At 35.1% G+C, this 18,594-nt stretch overlaps 1 protein-coding gene across 3 annotated transcripts in view; it reads left to right on the forward strand.

Moving 5' to 3' along the window:
• The window catches only part of LOC136040533 (furin-like protease 2), a 141,639-nt gene that overhangs the window by 26,199 nt on the left and 96,846 nt on the right, over window positions 1-18,594 (forward strand). For all 3 annotated transcript variants that reach the window (XM_065724717.1, XM_065724718.1, XM_065724719.1), the window contains exons 4-6: window positions 7,436-7,600; window positions 15,134-15,271; window positions 17,661-17,820. In XM_065724717.1, coding sequence (XP_065580789.1) covers window positions 7,436-7,600; window positions 15,134-15,271; window positions 17,661-17,820 — 463 coding nt within the window. The remainder of the gene's footprint in view (window positions 1-7,435; window positions 7,601-15,133; window positions 15,272-17,660; window positions 17,821-18,594) is intronic.

An 18,594-nucleotide genomic window follows, 5' to 3' on the forward strand; every position in this document is an offset into this window, starting at 1 on the left:
TAAAGGTTTTTTTTTTCATGCGAAATAGCATGAGAATGTGGTTGTCTGTTTTTATCTCAGTGAATTCGCGTGCTTGTTGACAGGCGAGTTCCCAACTTCTTTAATCACAGGGTTGTCATATCGTTGCTCTGACATCTAGTTCAGTTCGATTTCAGGTCAGCTCGTATAAATTTAAAGCCGCTCACTCACCATCAAACTAGAAAAAAAAATCCTATTAATCATAATTACCTACCTCTAGGAATAATGCTGTTGAGTAACCACAAAAAAAATACGATCCTCCTCCTTCTTGCATGTGGGACCTAATCGGCCTCACTAAATTAAATCCCCCAAACTAATTTACTCTAAAAAACTATTCTATTATTCAGTTGGAGATCAATCAGTGTTGGGGGGTCTTGGATTTGGAATCCCCCCTAAAAAAAATTTCGGGCTCACAGGAACGTAATAAAACGTATATAAATAAAGTTTGATGCATTTTTTGGAGTTTTTTGTACCCCCATCCCCCCAAATATACATCCTGGATGCGGCCTTGCATAGAGGTCCTATTGTTCTTTAGTAAGCTGCCCTCCCCTAAGCGAGGTATTTTTATGCACCTGCTATCGAAACTTAAAACCATGGTTTAGACTTTAAATACAAATGGTCGGATTTATAGTCTACTACAGGTATGGAGAAAGTGCCAAAGTTATCAGTAGCAGAATTTGACAGAATTCTAAAATCTGCCAAAACTTTAGCAGCACAACTTGTGGGTTTTGACAGCAGTGCTTTGAGCAAAAAGTATTTTAAATACGTAAAAATGGTATTTTCTAACAAAATCTGCCTACAAATTTCACTATGTCATGAAAACTACTAAGTAGCACTGCTACTGTGCTACCTCACTTTTTGCACGGTGGGTCTACGAAAATTCAAAAAGAATCTACCAGCGTTTTTCAAAGCGTGGGCCGTGGCCCTGCACTGGGCCCTTGAAAACTTCTGAAGGATCGTGAAGAAAAAATTCATATTGTCCTTTTGGAAATTCGGGAAAAATGTGTCAAGTTTGTAATCTACATAAAATCTCGTCTATCAAATACCCGACATTTTACCAAACAACACAAAATGGAGAGTCATCATAAGACTCTTTGTTTCCATGGTATGGAAGTATGGAATGGAAGTCTTGGAAGTATAGAATGGAAGTCTCCATGGTATGGAAGTATGGAATGGAAGTCTTGGAAGTATAGAATGGAAGTCTCCATGGTATGGAAGTATGGAATGGAAGTATAGAAAGTCTTTGACCACCGCTGTCTGCGAAAAATCTCCTGAGGATTTGGTTCTGCTACATAATCTCAAATGCAGATATGCGTCTCCGCTGCTGTAATATCCAGCCCACAGCCACAATTGTCAAACAGAGAAACCTGCATTAGTGCATTGGTTTGGTCAGATCCTGAGAAGACTCTATGACCGCATCATCAAGCAAGTGCTTCTAGCTGCTCCTTCGCCATATCGGTGCAGACGTCCTGTGGTTTAATTGAAGAATAGGTGGGCAATTGTCAAAAACGGTCTCAACACCACTGGGAAATTTCGAAAGTTAAGCAGAAAGTGGGAGAGCTACTGGTTCTGGTTCCTGAAGACCTAGCATAAGATCGCGAAAAATGGGAATCAACCACACGAAGTTTTCTAGATGCCGTGTGAAGTATTCAGGTTGTGTCCCGCAGCAAGTATAAGCAAAAAGTACTTTATTTTGTGAACTTAAATCCGAATGGCTTTCACTTAAATATGTATTTCTGAACTATCAAAAAAGTTGCTATGATAATGAAAAAGAATAGCTGTGGAAAACGACGACTTTCAGTGTTTCAAAATTTTTTTTCCAGTGTTTTGGAACATAGTATAAAAATAGTTTGGAAGACCACATTCTGAATATTCCTTCAAATAATACGCGGATTAAAAATTTGTTTCTGTCGAAATTGATAAGGAAGAAATTTGGAATCTCAAGTCAGCAAGAACATTGTAATTTAATCGATATTTCATGTGACAGTGATGAAAAAATATTTTTGAGAATTTACTACCTATCTAATTTTGCCATAAATTTAGTGGCCGGCGCCTTCAGACTGATAACTATTTAAATTTTTTTTATAATGCTTACTTATGTAATTTTTAAAAGCCCCCTTCTCAATATGCAGAGAGACAGCCCAAACTATATATACTCCTTGTATTTCCCGTCACTTGTTGCCGTTGACGTTGCTTTTTTGCCATTTTAAAAGCCCCCTCCCCAATGTGCAAAGAGATAGTCCAAACTATATATACTCCTTGAATTTCCCGTCGCTTGTTGCCCTTGACGTTGCTTGTTTGCCATTTTAAAAGCCCCCTCCCCAATATGCAAAGAGATAGTCTAAACGAAAGTAAAACAGTTCAAAATAGGGATGAAACCTTTTTATTGACAGTGAACAGATATAAAATTTAACTGGATATTTTGAACACATATACAGTGCTCATCATCAGCAGTAAAACTGCTGATTTTACTGCTGATGATGAACACTGTATATGTGTTCGAAATATCCAGTTAAATTTATATCTGTTCACTGTCAATAAAAAGGTTTCATCCCTATTTTGAACTGTTTTACTTTCGTCATGGAAAGGCAGTGTGGTCTTTGAAGTTATCTATATCTCATCTCACTTACATCCAACATCTGGGACATTTAGGAGGGGCTTTACCTGAAATATTGAGGATGCTGCTAATTTGTTACAACCATAGTCTAAATAATAATATTTAATAATAAAATAATAATATTAATAATAATAATAATAAAAATAATAAATAAATAATATTAAATAATAGATAGTCTAAACTATACATACTCCTTGAATTTCCCGTCGCTTGTTGCCGTTGATGTTGCTTGTTTGACATCTTAAAAGCCCCCTCTCCAACGTGCAAAGTTTGTCTATGTATAGACATACTCCTTGAACTTCCCGTCGCTTGTTGCTGTTGACGTTGCTTGTTTGCCATTTTAAAAGCCCCCTCCCCAATATGCAAAGAGATAATCCAAACTATATATACTCCTTGAATTTCCCGTCGCTTGTTGCCCTTGACGTTGCTTGTTTGCCATTTTAAAAGCCCCCTCCCCAATGTGCAAAGAGATAGTCCAAACTATATATACTCCTTGAATTTCTCGTCGCTTGTTGCTGTTAAATTAATTTTAAGAAAAGAGTCAGTCTGTCTATTGAAAACTCACGGAGTACAGTATACATAATTTGGGCTATATATTTGTGCATTAGGGGTAGGGGTCTTACTCAAAGGAGCAAGAATTTTATAATTTAATTGATATTTCGTGCGACACTGATCTGAAAATATATTTGGAAATTTACTAATTTGTTTTTGCATATATTTAGTGGTTGACCCCTCCAGAAAGAACAACACTATAAAATTCTGGAAACTACATTAAAAAATTATATAATACGTACCTATATGACTCCTTAAATACCCCCACTCCTCTTAATGTGCAAATATTTAGTCCAAACTATGTATACTCAATGAATTTCCCATCGCGTGTTGCTGTTGACGTTGCTTGCTTGCCTTCAAATTTGTTTGAAGAAAAGAGTAAGCCCATGGAATACAGTAAATGTAATTTGGGCTATATATTTGCCCATTTGGGGGTACGGATATTGTAAAGTAAATTGATGCATTTTAGGAATGATATGAACAAGTATTTTAGAATTTTTAAAAGTAGTCTTCGTAAATTTAGAGTGTTTAGTCTGTAGGGGCCAACCACTAAAATAGTTGTATTTTGTTGTGATGTGTGTAATAAACGATCTACCTGAAAAAAAGTAAATACAGCTTCTGCGAATAGAAAAATTCCTTTCTGATTAGTGTATTATTTTTAGCTCATTCTAACGGCTCATTCTAACGGAAATGAAAAGTTCTAGTGCCCTTTTCAAGTGACCAAAAAAATTGGAGTGCACCTAGGCCACCTCCTACAATAATAATTTTCCCAAAGTCACCGGGTCAAAATTCTGAGATGGCCATTTTATTCTGCGTAGTCAAAAAACCTTTGAACTATGTCTTTGGGGACCACTTACTCTCCCACAGTCCTCATGGGAGGGGCTACAAGTTACAAACTTTGACCAGTGCTTACATATAGTAATGGTTATTGGGAAGTGTACAGACGTTTTCAGGGAGATTTTTTGGTTGGGGGAGGAGTTGAGAAGAGGGGGATATGCTGGGGGAACTTTCCATCGAGGAATTTGTCTTGGGGGAAGAAAATTTCTATGAAGGGAGTGCAGGATTTTCTAGCATTATTTAAAAAAAAAAACAATGAAAAAATAAATATGAAAAAGTTTTTTCAACTGGAAGTAAGGAGCAGCATTAAAACTTAAAACGAACAGAAATTATTACACATATGAGGGTCTCACCTTCTCCTAATACTTCGCTCTTTACGCTAAAGTATTTTAATAATTTCAACTATTTATTCTACCACCTTTGTGATTCAGGGGTCATTCTTAATGAATTGGGACAAAATTTAAGCTTTAGTGTAAAGAACAAGGTATTGACGAGGGGGTGACCCCCCTCATAATTTTAATAAAAAACATGAGAATACAATAGTTCGTTACGTAAGCTAATTTATAAGCTACGTATATCTTTTACTAATAAAAACATTCGTAAAAAATTAAAAGTTCTAGTTGCCTTTTTAAGTAACCAAAAAATAGGAGGGCAACTAGGCTTCCTCCCCCACTCCTTTTTTTCTCAAAATCATTCGATCAAGACTATGAGAAAGCCATTTAGCCAAAAAAAAAAAATATGCAAATTTCGTTTTAATTATTCCTCTGCGGAGAGCCAAAATCAAAACATGCATTGATTCGAAAACGTTCAGAAATTTAAATAAAAAAAAAACAAGTTTTTTTAAGTGAAAGTAAGGAGCGACATTAAAATTTAAAACGAACAGAAATTACTTCGTATATGAAAGGGGCTGCTTCCTCATCAACGTCCCGCTCTTTACGCTAAGGTTTTTTACTGTTTTAAAAAGCATAGTTGAGACAAAGAGTCAAACCTTAGCGTAAAGAGCGGGGCGTTGTTGAGGAAGCAGCCCCTTTCATATACGAAGTAATTTCTGTTCGTTTTAAATTTTAATGTCACTCCTTACTTTCAGTTAAAAAAACTTGTTTTTTTTTATTTAATTGCTTTGTAGAACGAAGAATATTTTGGAATGACAAAGCCTGTAGAATTATTCCATTAATGAAAAGCTTTAAAAAACGTTTCTGGTCAGAAATGTTATACTTTTGCAAAGACTGTGAAATTATATTACTTTCTAATAAGAGGGAGAAATGCCCAAACTCGCAGTCCAGGTTTTTCGTTTCTTTATTAATTGCTTGAAACCGGACCTCACTAGCATTCTACATGTGTTAGAATTAGAAATTTTACACGCTTTAGATTAATTTGATATTCATTTAAAAGTGTCTTATATCTTGATCAATTCACTGTAAAAATAAAAAAAATGAAAAATTTGTAATCGATAAAATGTACCTTTCGATTGTTCTTCATTTGCAACAAAATCGATAATGAACAGATATTTCAGTTTATTACAAACTGTGTATATCCCTCTACATTACCCCACTTTACCCTAAAGTTTAACTTTGTGCTCCGATTATTTAAGAATGACTCCTGAATTATAGGCCGTTTAATTAAAATAATAAACTCTTATAAAATTTCTAATAAGACTTGAGCGTAAAGAGTGATATATTGATGAGGGTACTACTCCCCTCATATACGCAATAATTAAGCAAAGAGACACCCCATGTTTAGAAGGAAGAAATGATTTATTAAACAACAAAAAAGCATGCTATGAATAAAACAAACCAACCGTATTTTGTTTGTTACCGTAATTGTTACCGTATTTTGTTGCATTTTCAAAGTAGTATCCAAGCGTAAGCAAAAAAGCGATACAATCGCAATATATACATTATAGACAAAATAATACAATATATTTACTCACCACTTACACATGGGAAGCTACGTTCTCAGGCTTCATTTACTTCAAAAATGAGCCTCAAAACAGATCGGATGTCGACCCTAAATTAAGAATAAAATTAATATCATTGCTTCGTAATTTGAAATTATTATTTGATGACAAACATTATCTTTTTCGCACTAAGGACAAATTATGTAGAATAAAAAGTATGTCTCCTTTACCAAAGTTTTAAATCAACATAATTATTTTTTTTTATTATTTATTCTTTTTATGGCATAGTTTTTTTGAAATTTTGGAGCATAAAATAAAAAGACATTAACTCGATTCTTATTGAAAAATACTTTTTTTTTCATGATTGACCGCGAAAAGTTTTTAAACCTTGTAGGGAGCGTTTAAAAAAAGTTTAAGAAAAGCTAGTAGTATCGTCTGTTCAGGGAAGGGGGTGCTATACATACCCGTAAGTCCCGCTAAATTTTGAGAAGCATCTTTTCGATGTTTTCATTAAAAAGTTGCTTTTTGGGTACTTTTATTGAAGACATTGAAATAACATTGAAACAACATTGAAAATATTGAAACATTGACAATTCTCTTGGGAGAATTGTCCCTCCCTAGATTTTGCAAAATACATTCTCCCTCCCCCTAATTTCCGTGAATTGAGCCAATTATGTTACGCTGGTATATACCATCCGCAAGTGTACGCACTGAGGATTTGTAAAAGTTTCAACAATATAACCAATATTCCATCTTATTTTCAATTGCCCCAGGTTAGATGACACTAACAGGCCCTAAGATTTCGGAATTTGGAGGCAATTGCATGTCTCTATTTTTTTTTTGCCCTTCCGTCTAGATCTTGAAAACTAACTTTTTTGGTATTTTTTTTTTCGCCGTAGAAAATTAAAAAAATAACAAAATTGCCCCCTCCTGGATTTTGAAAAATTAATCCCCACCCCAAGTTTTGTGAATTGGTAGCCCTGAGGATATACTTCATGTAACAGAGTGTTTCATTTAAAGATTATGTTTATATATTATAGTGTTTCATAACTGTAAATAAAATTATTAAGCTATAAAAATAACATGTTCTACCAAATTGGACCCTGCAGAGAGAAACCCCTTGGTTCAGTAAAAGTTAAAAAATAAAATTATTATCAAAAGTGCCAAAAAAGTAAGATGCTTTTTGGAAAATTTGGAGGCGGATTTATTAAATTAAAACAAAGTAGCAAGTACGAAACTTTATTTACGATGTTTCTGTTACGACATGACTCATAAAAGAAATCAAGGACTCAGGGGAGGTCCTTATCAAGGGTTTTGTTTTGTGGGGAGGAGGAGAGATTTACAAGAAAAACTTTACAAAACGCAACATCAAATTTTCATGTGTTTTTTCGTTACTTTTGCGTGAGTTGGATAATTTTGTTTGGGGGGAGGGTCAAATATGTTACCCCCCGTATGCAGCTGTGACTCAGGGGTCAATTCCTGTAGATTATTTTTGAGATATATTTTCTTTTAAGGTGGCATGGGCGGAGCAACAGAGGGAAGTGAAGAGAGTGAAAAGACAGCCTCAAAGGGCCATAGTAGGATTTCCAAATTTTGGGAATTTTGGATCAAATTTTGGAGCCCCCAAAACGCTTAAGGTCAATTTTCCGGATCCACTATATTCAGAACAATGGTACCTGGTAAGTACATATTTTTTTTGTTATAGACTTATAGTTTTTCCAAATAATAGATGAGCACATCCAAAACTTTAGGAAGACGAAGTTAAGGACCGATAACTTTTTTTATGGGGGGAGGGGGGATCAGTCAATCACTAGGGGGATGATAAGATCCACCCAAACCGTCTACATAGCTGTTTATGCTATGGCTTACATGTCATATTTGAATTAGTATGCATGTCTATCTGAGAAAACTAAGAAGTAGGGGAGGTTCTACCTCCTCAGATTCTCTGAAAAGGTGACCGGAGTTATGTATAAAATCTCAAGCTATCAATGACCTACTTCCTCCCCTTTAAGGGTCTTTCTATATTCATCTGTCGAGAAGAACTCTCTGGGCCTCTCCTATGAGCTAAGATAAGATGTGAACTCGTACATATGAAACTTTTGTCATTTTTGTGCAAAACATATAATTCACGTTTTGAACGTGCAATTTTGACAATGTGGGGAAAGTAGAACTGTTCAATTAGTGTTGTATGTTTTGTGTCCATTTTTGTTTGATATTTTTCGTCAAGCTTGGACTGAAAAACTTTTTATTTCGATTTCCTGCACGCACCTTCACGGAAAATCTAAGCTTTGAGGAAGTTATTAAAAACAAAAAGTAAGTGATAACGGTAAAATTCTTATTACAGTAACCATAGTATCAATAAAAGCGAAAAAAGAGAAGCTAAGAGTTATTGAAGTCAGCAGATTACTCTACTATAGCTATCGTGTTTTGTGTCATTTTGTTTCGAGAGACCTCAAAGGGTGCAAAATTTTGCAAAAAACCTTCTTTAAGACATAGTCTTCCAGAAAGATCATGGCTGCAGCAGCTGTAGCCATGGCTATATCCAAAGTTTTGTCTTGGGGGGAGGGGAATTATATTATAATATCACAGACAAAGTGATTCTTATATATACTGCAAAGAAAAAGGAACATTTCTTCTAGTGTATTTCTGAGACCAAAGTTGTTTAATGTTTTATTTAAGGCCGTATCCAGGTGGGCGAGTTAGGGGGTTTGAACCCATCCCCACGAAATGTTTGTCCGATTCGTAAAAACATAACAAAAATGAATATAAACAAATTTTTCATGCGTTTTTAAAGTTTTACCAGAGTTGTTTAATGTGTTATTCAAGTCCGTATCCAGGTGGGCGAGTTAGGGGGTTTGAACCCATCCCCACGAAATGTTTGTCCGATTCGTAAAAACATAACAAAAATGAATATAAACAAATTTTTCATGCGTATTTTACAGTTTTTTTGTAACCCCCCTCTGAAAAAAATCCTTTTGTACCCCCTCCCCTTTTGAACAAAAATCCTGGATACGGCCCTGGTGCTATTCTTTGTTTTTCGCTCCTTCTGAATGATACCGCTGATCCCATGGAATTCATATATTCCCTCAGGGGCTCCAATTCACAGTGTGGGTTTCCAATTCAGTGTGGGTGTGTGGGGTGGGGGGGGGGCAAAATATTTTAGATTTTTTTGTGAAGATACAAGGTGATGTGTAAGATCAAGGGGATTTTTTGTCAATTAAATATATAGAATAAATAAATATATATTCGAAATCCCCCCCTCCCCTGATCGCTGTCACTGTGTACCCTATAACACCTATAATAAATAACCAGCATACATACGTAGAAACTTGGTGATCGTGGTCATATTCGAATGAAAACTATTGTTGCCCCTGTTTGTATCATTAACGAAGTTAGGCAAAGCACCTTCTGTCCAGGATTGTACATTAAAACGTTTAAAATTAATAAAAAAAAGGTTTAAAATCAATAAAACTTTAAATTATTAAAATTAATTTAAAGTTTTTTACTTAAATTTTTTGTTTAAAGTAATGACTGAAATTTAGATTTAAAACGAGTAAAAAGAGTTGCTTATAAGCCAATACATCAAAACTATTGCTGTTCATACTTCCCTATATTTTCTCATGCCAATCTAGCGTTTTTTGTCTGAAAACACAAAATAATATTGGATTTTGTACTATGAAAGCACAAAGCACTAAAAATTTTGTTACAGTAGAAAGCACTTAAGATGATGTTGTGGCTTGGATTTGCTAAGTTTAGTGCGTTTTCAGTGAAATTGTCGTCGACTTCACCGGCCAATCCAATGAACGTGTCTCTTCGAAATGGATATTTATCAGTTTTTTAATTAATTATTTTGAGCATTTTGTAGACGAATCAGAAGCAAAATTGCCTTGGTAATTTTAGGACTATAGACTCTTGGGAAATTTGGATTCTATGCTCACAAAAACTTGGTTTTTCGAGCTTCTATAATGCTTTGTGTATTTTTAGTGATACTAAATTGATTGTCTGGAGATTATCCCCCCCCCTCCGTAAAATATACTTCATGGAAAATACCCCCGCAGAAAATACCCCCCCCCCCTTAAATATCCCTTTCCCTCCTTTAGAAATACCCCCCTCCCTTGCCCGGAAAATAGCCCCTCTTTCGGAAAATAGTGCTTTCCAAATTTGCGAATTTTATTGGAGTTTTTTTTTATTTCCGTAGAGGGAAGGAATTTTGGTACTTGGGTATTATGTGCCACTCATTCAACGACTAAATTGGATTCCTTCCGCTCAAAGTTTTTCGGTAATAGCTATTGTTATCAAGATTGTCGAGACTAGGTTATCAATAGACCAACTTCAGTCTCCCATACTCTTTTACTGACCCATTAACTCCACGAATATAGAGAAAAATCAGTAGTCATTCTGTTTCAGTCATACTCTTTTGTTCTATGCTGACTAGTCATAATATAGAGAAATATCAGTAAGCAGTATGTTTTAGTCATACTCTTTTGCTTTAGTCTGAATAGTCATAGTCAGATATCATATGTCGTATGTACTCATATGTAATATATGTAATATGTATATATGTGTAACATGTGTAATATGTGTATATGTGTAATATGTAGTCATATGTCGGGTTCATATCTCGCGTACAAAAGAATTTATTTTCCTTGAAGAAGGAACTAATATTAGCAATTTTTTATGGTGGTTCTGAACATAAAAAACTGCATAAAATACAGGAACAGACACTGTAGAAAATATAGTCATCAAACAACTAAACTTGTATACCTAATAGTAAGGCCGTATCCAGGGTGGGGGTTAGGGGTTTTGAACCTCCCCTTAATTTTTGTTTGACTCGTAAAAAAGTAACAAAAATAAATATAAGCAAATTTTTGATACGTTTGAAGTTTTTTTGTAACCCCCCTCCCCCGAAAAAATATTTTGTAACTCCCCATCCGGAAAAATCTTGGATATGGCCGTACCGTGCCTATTGTGATACCTGTAAAAATGGGTGGGGTGTCTATATACACCTATTCATAGGGTTTCCAAGACGGCACCAGTTGATAACACGTGTGTCTATAACCCACAAATGTATCTAGGGGGGCTATGGAGTTTGAGGTTTGAACCCTCCCTCCCTGAAATTTTTTCTTACTCGTAAAAACGTAACAAATTTCCATATGTTTTTTAAATTTCTCTTACCCCCTCCCCCCCATCCCGAACAAAAATCCTGGATACAATCTTGCTATAATCATATCGTATATAGTGAATAATGGACCCATTTTAAAACTGTAGAAAATGTTCCGAATATGCTTTGATTTTGAACACACATATAGACAAATGCACATGTGCATGTATGTATGCATTTTCGGCACTTGTTAGTCAGTACACACTTGAGATTTTGGATCTGCAAGATTAGATAATAACCGGTTTATACTGTCTGTATACGAAGACACTTATCTTAGGCTCAGCATTCTAGGCTACGTTGTAGGTATATTTTTATTGAATATTTAAAATATAAAGATGGTATTTTGGTTGGGTTAGGTTAAATCTTTAATATAAGGCGTTCTGGGTGACCCATCTCCATAATCCTTTGCTATAGTTTCTATTGTTTTGTTACTAAACTATTATATTTTCGTCATATTTTGGCATATTCATTATGATTAACCTAACTTCAATTCTCGTGTGTGTACCGGCTAACAAGTATTTTCTGTAGGAGTAAACACTCCTTGGGCCGGGGCGACTAAAAAAAGAAGTAAAGATAGAGGCATAAATAATAATTTATTATAAACTATAGTCTATTATTATTTCAATTTGGCTTCTTTCTATATTTCAGCAAATCTAAAAAAAAGTGATTATTGTATAAAATTTGAGTCATTGATTTTTTTTTATTTTAATACTAGATGTTAGGGTGGCGCTTCGTGCCACCCCAACACCTAGTTGGTGGGGGCGCTTCCCCCCCCCAAGCTCCCCCCCGCGCGCGTAAGTCGTTGCGCGCCATATTAGTTACGCGCCATTGTAGTTGTGTCCCTGTGTCCCACCTGTGAATATAGATATATATATATATATATATATATATATATATATATATATATATATATGTTTGTAACTACGTAAAACTTGCGAATATACAACATTCTTCGCTGTCCCATTGTCTGTGCATATAAATAGATTGTTAGGTTTACTGACTCTTGAACATGCAACATATAATTGTCCATGGGAAAAACAATCCTTATTCAGATCTATACCTCATTATTCTAATGATGTGTCCCTGTTTCCCGGTCGTCATTTATATTCCCCACCCATTATGGTAAAATTATCAGTTTCAGATTATGCAAAGTTGAAAACATTAACTTTCACATAAGAAAAGGATGTACATAATGGATTCTTTAACTCTAGGTTTAAAATTACAAAAACAACTAAAAACAGAAAAGCCATGTAAAAATTTAATGCTAAAATCAATAATATAGAAATTTGATTTTGCCTTTTTGAATGATCAGCTTTTTTTATTTTTTTGGTAAAATTTAGAGCAAAATCTTGGGAAGGGGGGTGTGACAAGGGTGTCAATAATTGACCAAACTGACAAATTAAAAACATAAAACAGTGAAAAAAAACGGAATGAGGGCCCTAGAATAATTTTGGGGTACTTGGGGTCCCCTCCCTCCTTTATCCGCCAGTGTTTGAATTGTGTTGAATTGTCTAAATTGACTAATAGATACGAAGTAAGAGTGATATAAGACATATAAACAACAAATGGTGAGAGTTGTTTTCCAACAGATAGATTGCATTCGAGCATCCCTTTCCAGACTTTATCCTGCTGGGTTTAACTTTCCTGGATGCAATCTGTAAAAGCGAAACAGCAAATACTTATCCGGCCACGTGTTAGCTGAGGTTCTTATAGACAAGTGGGGGAATAACAAGAATTCTCATATGTATTCCAATGTAAACATAGCTTATTTACAGATCTACGAAGAGTGTCCCACTTTTCACTATTACTATCCCCTTTTCTTCCCTGCCTTCAATTCCACATGTTTTTTTTTCATTTTTGAACTGGTCAAAATGTTTTTTTTTATATGTTACGTCGCTTATCCTGCCTTTTCAGGTGTTACCAGGCAAGGGCATATGCAGGATCTTTGTTTGTGGGGGGGGGGCGAAAAAACTTTAAAAACGCATCAAAAAGTATTACATATGAATTTTTGTTACTTTTTACGAGTCGGACAAAAATTTCGGGAGGGGGTGTGAAACCCGCTAAACCCCCTTGGATTCATCCTTGTTAGCAGGTTTGACGTATTCGGAGGCTAATTCAGGCCGTCTCAAATAGCATTTCTTCTAACCCCTGACATCATTTAGGCCTCGTGAAATACTAAGGATTAGTAACTAAGGATTCTTGGATAAGTAATGTTGGTATTTTCGATCAGAAAATACCTTTTTAATCAGAAATTCCCTCTCGAACATATTCTGTGCGGCCGCTAGCCGCTAATTAATGTGTAAAAGAAAAGAAAAAAGATGCCCTCGGTGCAGAATATCGTGGTTGCTGCCACTTTTCTTGATTTTAAAACTAATATATTTCCCTTGTTGATCTAGCCAAGGGACGGTAAGTTTCCTTTATAGGGGGTTTTGGACAAGGCGGTTCTAATAGTGTACTTGTTGTTTCGATTTGACTCTATTTTTTAGGGTTTATGGTTTATTACATTTCTTAATATTGGACGTGATCGTCTCTTACTAGGTTGCTGCTAGCTACCGTTGCAACCCGGATTACGAGGTTGCCAGCTACCGCTGCAACCTGGATTACAAATAGGAAAAATCCTAAGACCTTTTCTTAGTTGGAATAGTAGTAAGTCACGATCTTAAGTTTGGTGCCGTACCCCAGATAAGCAACTTTCCAAAAGATGCTTGTTTTATCTTAACTTTTAGTTACTATGTCCAATGGTTTGTTCTTTACTAGGTTTCAGCTATACCCGATGAAACTTGTATAGTTCCCATTTATAATGAACTCTATCGATCCATTATGTATTCACTTCTTACGTCATATACGGTTTCAACCTACGATTATGACGTTACTCGTCAAGCTTGTACGTGAAAATGTAGTTTTTTTTTTGTAAAAAGTGATACTATCTGAAAAACTATTTGTTTTTCAATTACAAAAGGCACTAGAATTTTTAATTTCCGTTCGAATGAGCCCTCTCGGCATTCTAGGACCATTGAGTTGATACGATCACCCCTGAAAAAAAAAACAAAAACGCATCCGTGATCTTTCTTCTGGCAAAGCATACCAAATTCCACATTTTTGCTAATAGGAGCTTGAAAAGTCTACAGTAGGGTTCTCTGATACGCTAATTTGATGGTGTGTTTTTCATTAAGATTCTTTGGCTTTTTGGGGTTAATTCCGTTTTTTAGAGTTTCAATTACTATCGAGCCGGATCGCTCCTCAGTTACAGCTCTTACTAACATCTAAGGGCGAGGTAAATACCCCCCTACAATTTTACGCCCCTGTTTTCGTATAATAGTATTTTATAACAACCATGATACAAAATCATATGACACTTGCGGATTCATTGAAAAAAAGGAACCAGGACCATGACCGAAACTAATCATCAAGATAAAACCAAATTACAAAGAATAAACATTAATTAATAGAGCAAGTGAATTTCATTATGATATGGCGGAAATTGGAAGAATACAGACTGACAACTGTCTTTGCAGCGTAGTTTTTGCTGTTACATCTGGGGCATCAAATTTCTAGCATTATCAAATAGTTCGTGGTAACGAACTGTAGTAAGGAGCGACCCGGCTCAATAGTAACCAAAACTCTAAAAAAAAATAATAAAGAAAAAAAAATATTAAAAAAAAAGTTTTTTATTTAATTTCTGAACGTTTTTGAATTAATGCACAGTTTTTTACTGTTTTAAAAAGTAGAGTTGAGAGAAAGAGCCAAACTTTAGCGTAAAGAGCGGGACGTTGATGAGGAAGCAGCCCCTTTCATATACGAAGTAATTTCTGTTCGTTTTAAGTTTTAATGTCGCTCCTTACTTTCAGTTAAAAAACTTGTTTTTTTTAAATTTAATTATACCAAGGGGGGATATTTTTTTTGTCAAATTTACGTTATCTGAAGGATCACAACGTCAAAATCTGTTAACGCATTTTTTCAGCATGATTCATGTTTTTTTCTATTTCTTGGAGAATTTTACTAGTCTACATTTATTGTTTGTTGTTACTATTTATTTTCCTTTTTTTTTTAGCACGGTGGTGTTGCAGGAAATGATTTTGACATGAACGTGATTCCTGCCTGGCAAAAGGGCTATACAGGAAAAGGGATTGTAATATCTATTTTGGATGATGGAATACAAACAAATCATCCTGATCTCAAGCAGAATTATGTAAGTGATTGAACTTGATTGTTTTCAGAATTTGTCATTCAGGGAAACCAATTCGCGAAAATTTAGGGGAGGGGGATCTTTTTATGTTTTTTTTTATGAATATACAAAAAAAAATCACAACCTTGGAGGAGGGGGGGTCATTTTTTAATCAAAATACCGAAAAGACACATTTTATCAACACCTAATGGGGTCAATTGCCCCTCACTCCCAATTGATGTCCTGTTGCGGATTGAGAATTTAGTAACATGCTAGTGAAGAGGATTGATCAATTAAATACAGATAGGGTGGATTTCTATTTACCCTGTTAAATAGTCTTTAATGATAATTGGTGACAGGGACCACGCCTACAAATTGTAATGCTTAGAGATTTTGCGAGCCTAGCAGGTGTTACTTAGTCGGCACTTGACAACCGACTGATTTTACTCCGCCAACTTCAGTTAACCAAATAGCTTAAAAGTTTATGCGTCGTCTATATATTTTAAAGTAATAAAGGGTGTCCAATCTTTATTTAATTTCAATAGTGATCAATGTGTAACCAACACTCAAAAATAGCTAATGACTTTTACTATTTTATAAAACATGGTTATTTATAAAATTTTACCTTTCGTTTTTGATTTACGTTATGGTACTTCGTGTTATTCTGTAAGAAGTTAAAGCTAAATTATTTAACATAAATAAGATGTTTGTTTAAAAAAAGAAGAAAAAAAGCGTGATCACAAGCCCCGAAGGGCCAAATTTATATATGATGGGGTCAACAATGAAAAACATTAGGAAAAGTTTGAAAAAAAAGATACATATAAAAACCAGCTGAAGGATGGAAAATTAAGTTGATATAAAAGATAATTCATTCATTGACACTTGTTAAGGCCATAAGATACCTTAAATAATCAGCCTATCTTGTCCATTATAAATTTTTTTAGTTTGTTTAGCCAAACTAGAATTGTCAAAACAAACTAGTTTGTGTATAATTGACTGGGTTGGTCTTGCCATAACTTGTAGAGCTTGGATAAGAAATCCGTATGAACGACAAAAAACTAAAAACCGACACCTAATTTTCCAGCAGTCTTAGAAACACCATTTGGCTTCCCCCGTCTGGTTCTGGAAATAGAGGTTTTCACTTTTAATGAAACTTGCATGATCAGAAGTGTGATTTTTTATTAAATGGGGTAGATCTTCTTAAATTTCAGTAAAAGAAGGTACCTAAAAATGTTCTAGCATTCCTCTAAAAAAAACGCTAAACATCAGTCTAAAGGAATTTTTAATTATTTAACCTCTTTTGGAGTTCCCAGTGGTGCCAATCGCTTTGAAAACTTGCTGACTAAAAGGATGTAAAACCCCACTGTCTTTTTAGTAAAATTTCACAGTCAAACCTCAAATTCTGGACAGCTTTTGATGTTAGGTAGTCTCCTTCGAGAATTCGCTAATGTACCATTTGTGTTTAAGTCGTTGAGCTGACGTTGAGGTCGCAAAATGATTTAAGGTATCGCGTCGCCTTAATGCTGGTTAAGTAGCGGTAGTTTCGATTGTATTCTAATCTGTATTGATTGTATTGTATTGTTATTGATTGTATTGACCATAAAATCAATACAATAAATCAAATCTAATTTGCTTGGAAGGTGGAACTGTCAGAGTTTGACATTTTTTTCACTTTAAATTGTCCATCCCGGCTATCAGCGGAAATATTTTTTTTCTTAGAATGTCTTTGGTTTGGTTTCCTGGAAATATTTCCTGGATATCTCCTATATCTCCTGAATAATATCTCCTATTTCCTGGAAATAGGAAATCTGCGTTTTGTAGGCTTATAGAAATTAGTGAAGGTCAGAAGATTATAACGAAGAACAACAATGATGTGACACTGAGGAAACATTTTCAGCTAGTGAACAAATATTTGAAGAAAAAAGCAAATATCTCGGGAGGAAAGAACAATGCAAGAACAATCTTGAAAAACAGTGAATAAGAGTAGAACAAAAAATCAACCTTGAAAGAATTTGAGCTAAAAAATATGTGTGAAAAATGTTTTCCCCAAATTAAGACTCTATAAGAATTTCCCCTAAGTCGGGACCTATCTAAATCGTTTTTTTTAAGGCCAGAAAATGTTAGTATGCTAATTTTCAGAAGAAATTATCGAGCCGGTTTCGAGAAAAATACAGTCATAAATAAATAATATATGTACAATTTTGGCTGGCTTAAAGAGAGTAGGTATTACCAAGAAAAGTTTTTACCAGATCTTAATTTCTTATATTTGTGGTAAATCTGTTTTATTAAGACTGTAACAAGATTAAGTGTTATTTGCAAAGCTAAAAAAGTTTGTGTTCATGATGAATCGAATTTTTATTATGGAAAAGAATTTACAATGAAGCTAATGATTGCCTAATTACTGTTCATTTAGGATCCTCGAGCTAGTTTTGACTACAATGATAATGATCCGGATCCCATGCCTAGAGATAATGGTGATAACAAACATGGCACTCGTTGTGCCGGTGAAGTGGCCGCATCCTCTGGCAACAGTGTCTGTGGAGTTGGTATTGCTTATAACGCTAGAATTGGAGGTAAGCTATGTGCCTATATATTTTAGATTGTATGTGTCTATGATCTTTTGCAATTGCGGTCACCCTCATAGTGGATTAGCTAGGGGGGTGGGGCAAGGGGAGACGGCTATCTCAGGGGCAGCCTTTGAAGGGGCACCAGACTGTTTTTTTGTTTACTTATATGGTGGTAGAGATGGTAAGGTGTGGGGAGGGGGGCAAAAACTGGCACACAGTCCTTAGGTAATGAAAACCGTAGCTACACTAATGCACCCTCAGGACCAAAATGATTTGTATTCCAAATAGTTTTTGATTGGGGGAAGGGGCCCATAAGTGGCCAAAATTTATTTTGGTCCGTGACTAACTTGAAACATATGACCGTACGTCTTCAGGCCAAGGAAACCTTCATGCTTAAAAAAATTATAGGTTGTTGGTACGGGACTTCAAAATATCTCGGTCGGCTTTTTTCGATTGGTTTTAAAAGATATATGAAATTCCTGGGGCTAAGCATATTCACCAAATACGATATTTGTAAAATTTCGAGAACGTCTTGGGTGATTGAGTAGAAACTTTCAGGGTCTGTTGGGGGATAAATGGACATCGATCCAAACTCGCGGGAGAGAACAGAGTGGAAAGCTAAGTATTTGCATTCAGGCATTTAATCTAGCTCTACTTTTCTATGAAAAAAAAAAATCGTTTTTGGGAAATGTTCTTGTAAATAAATAACAAGTAAATAAGGTATATGTTTGGTCTTGGCTGTCCAATCACGTTTCAACTTTTTTTTTTGGGGGGGGGGGG

Source organism: Artemia franciscana, chromosome 21 (assembly GCF_032884065.1).
Source record: "Artemia franciscana chromosome 21, ASM3288406v1, whole genome shotgun sequence".
NCBI lineage: Eukaryota > Metazoa > Arthropoda > Branchiopoda > Anostraca > Artemiidae > Artemia > Artemia franciscana.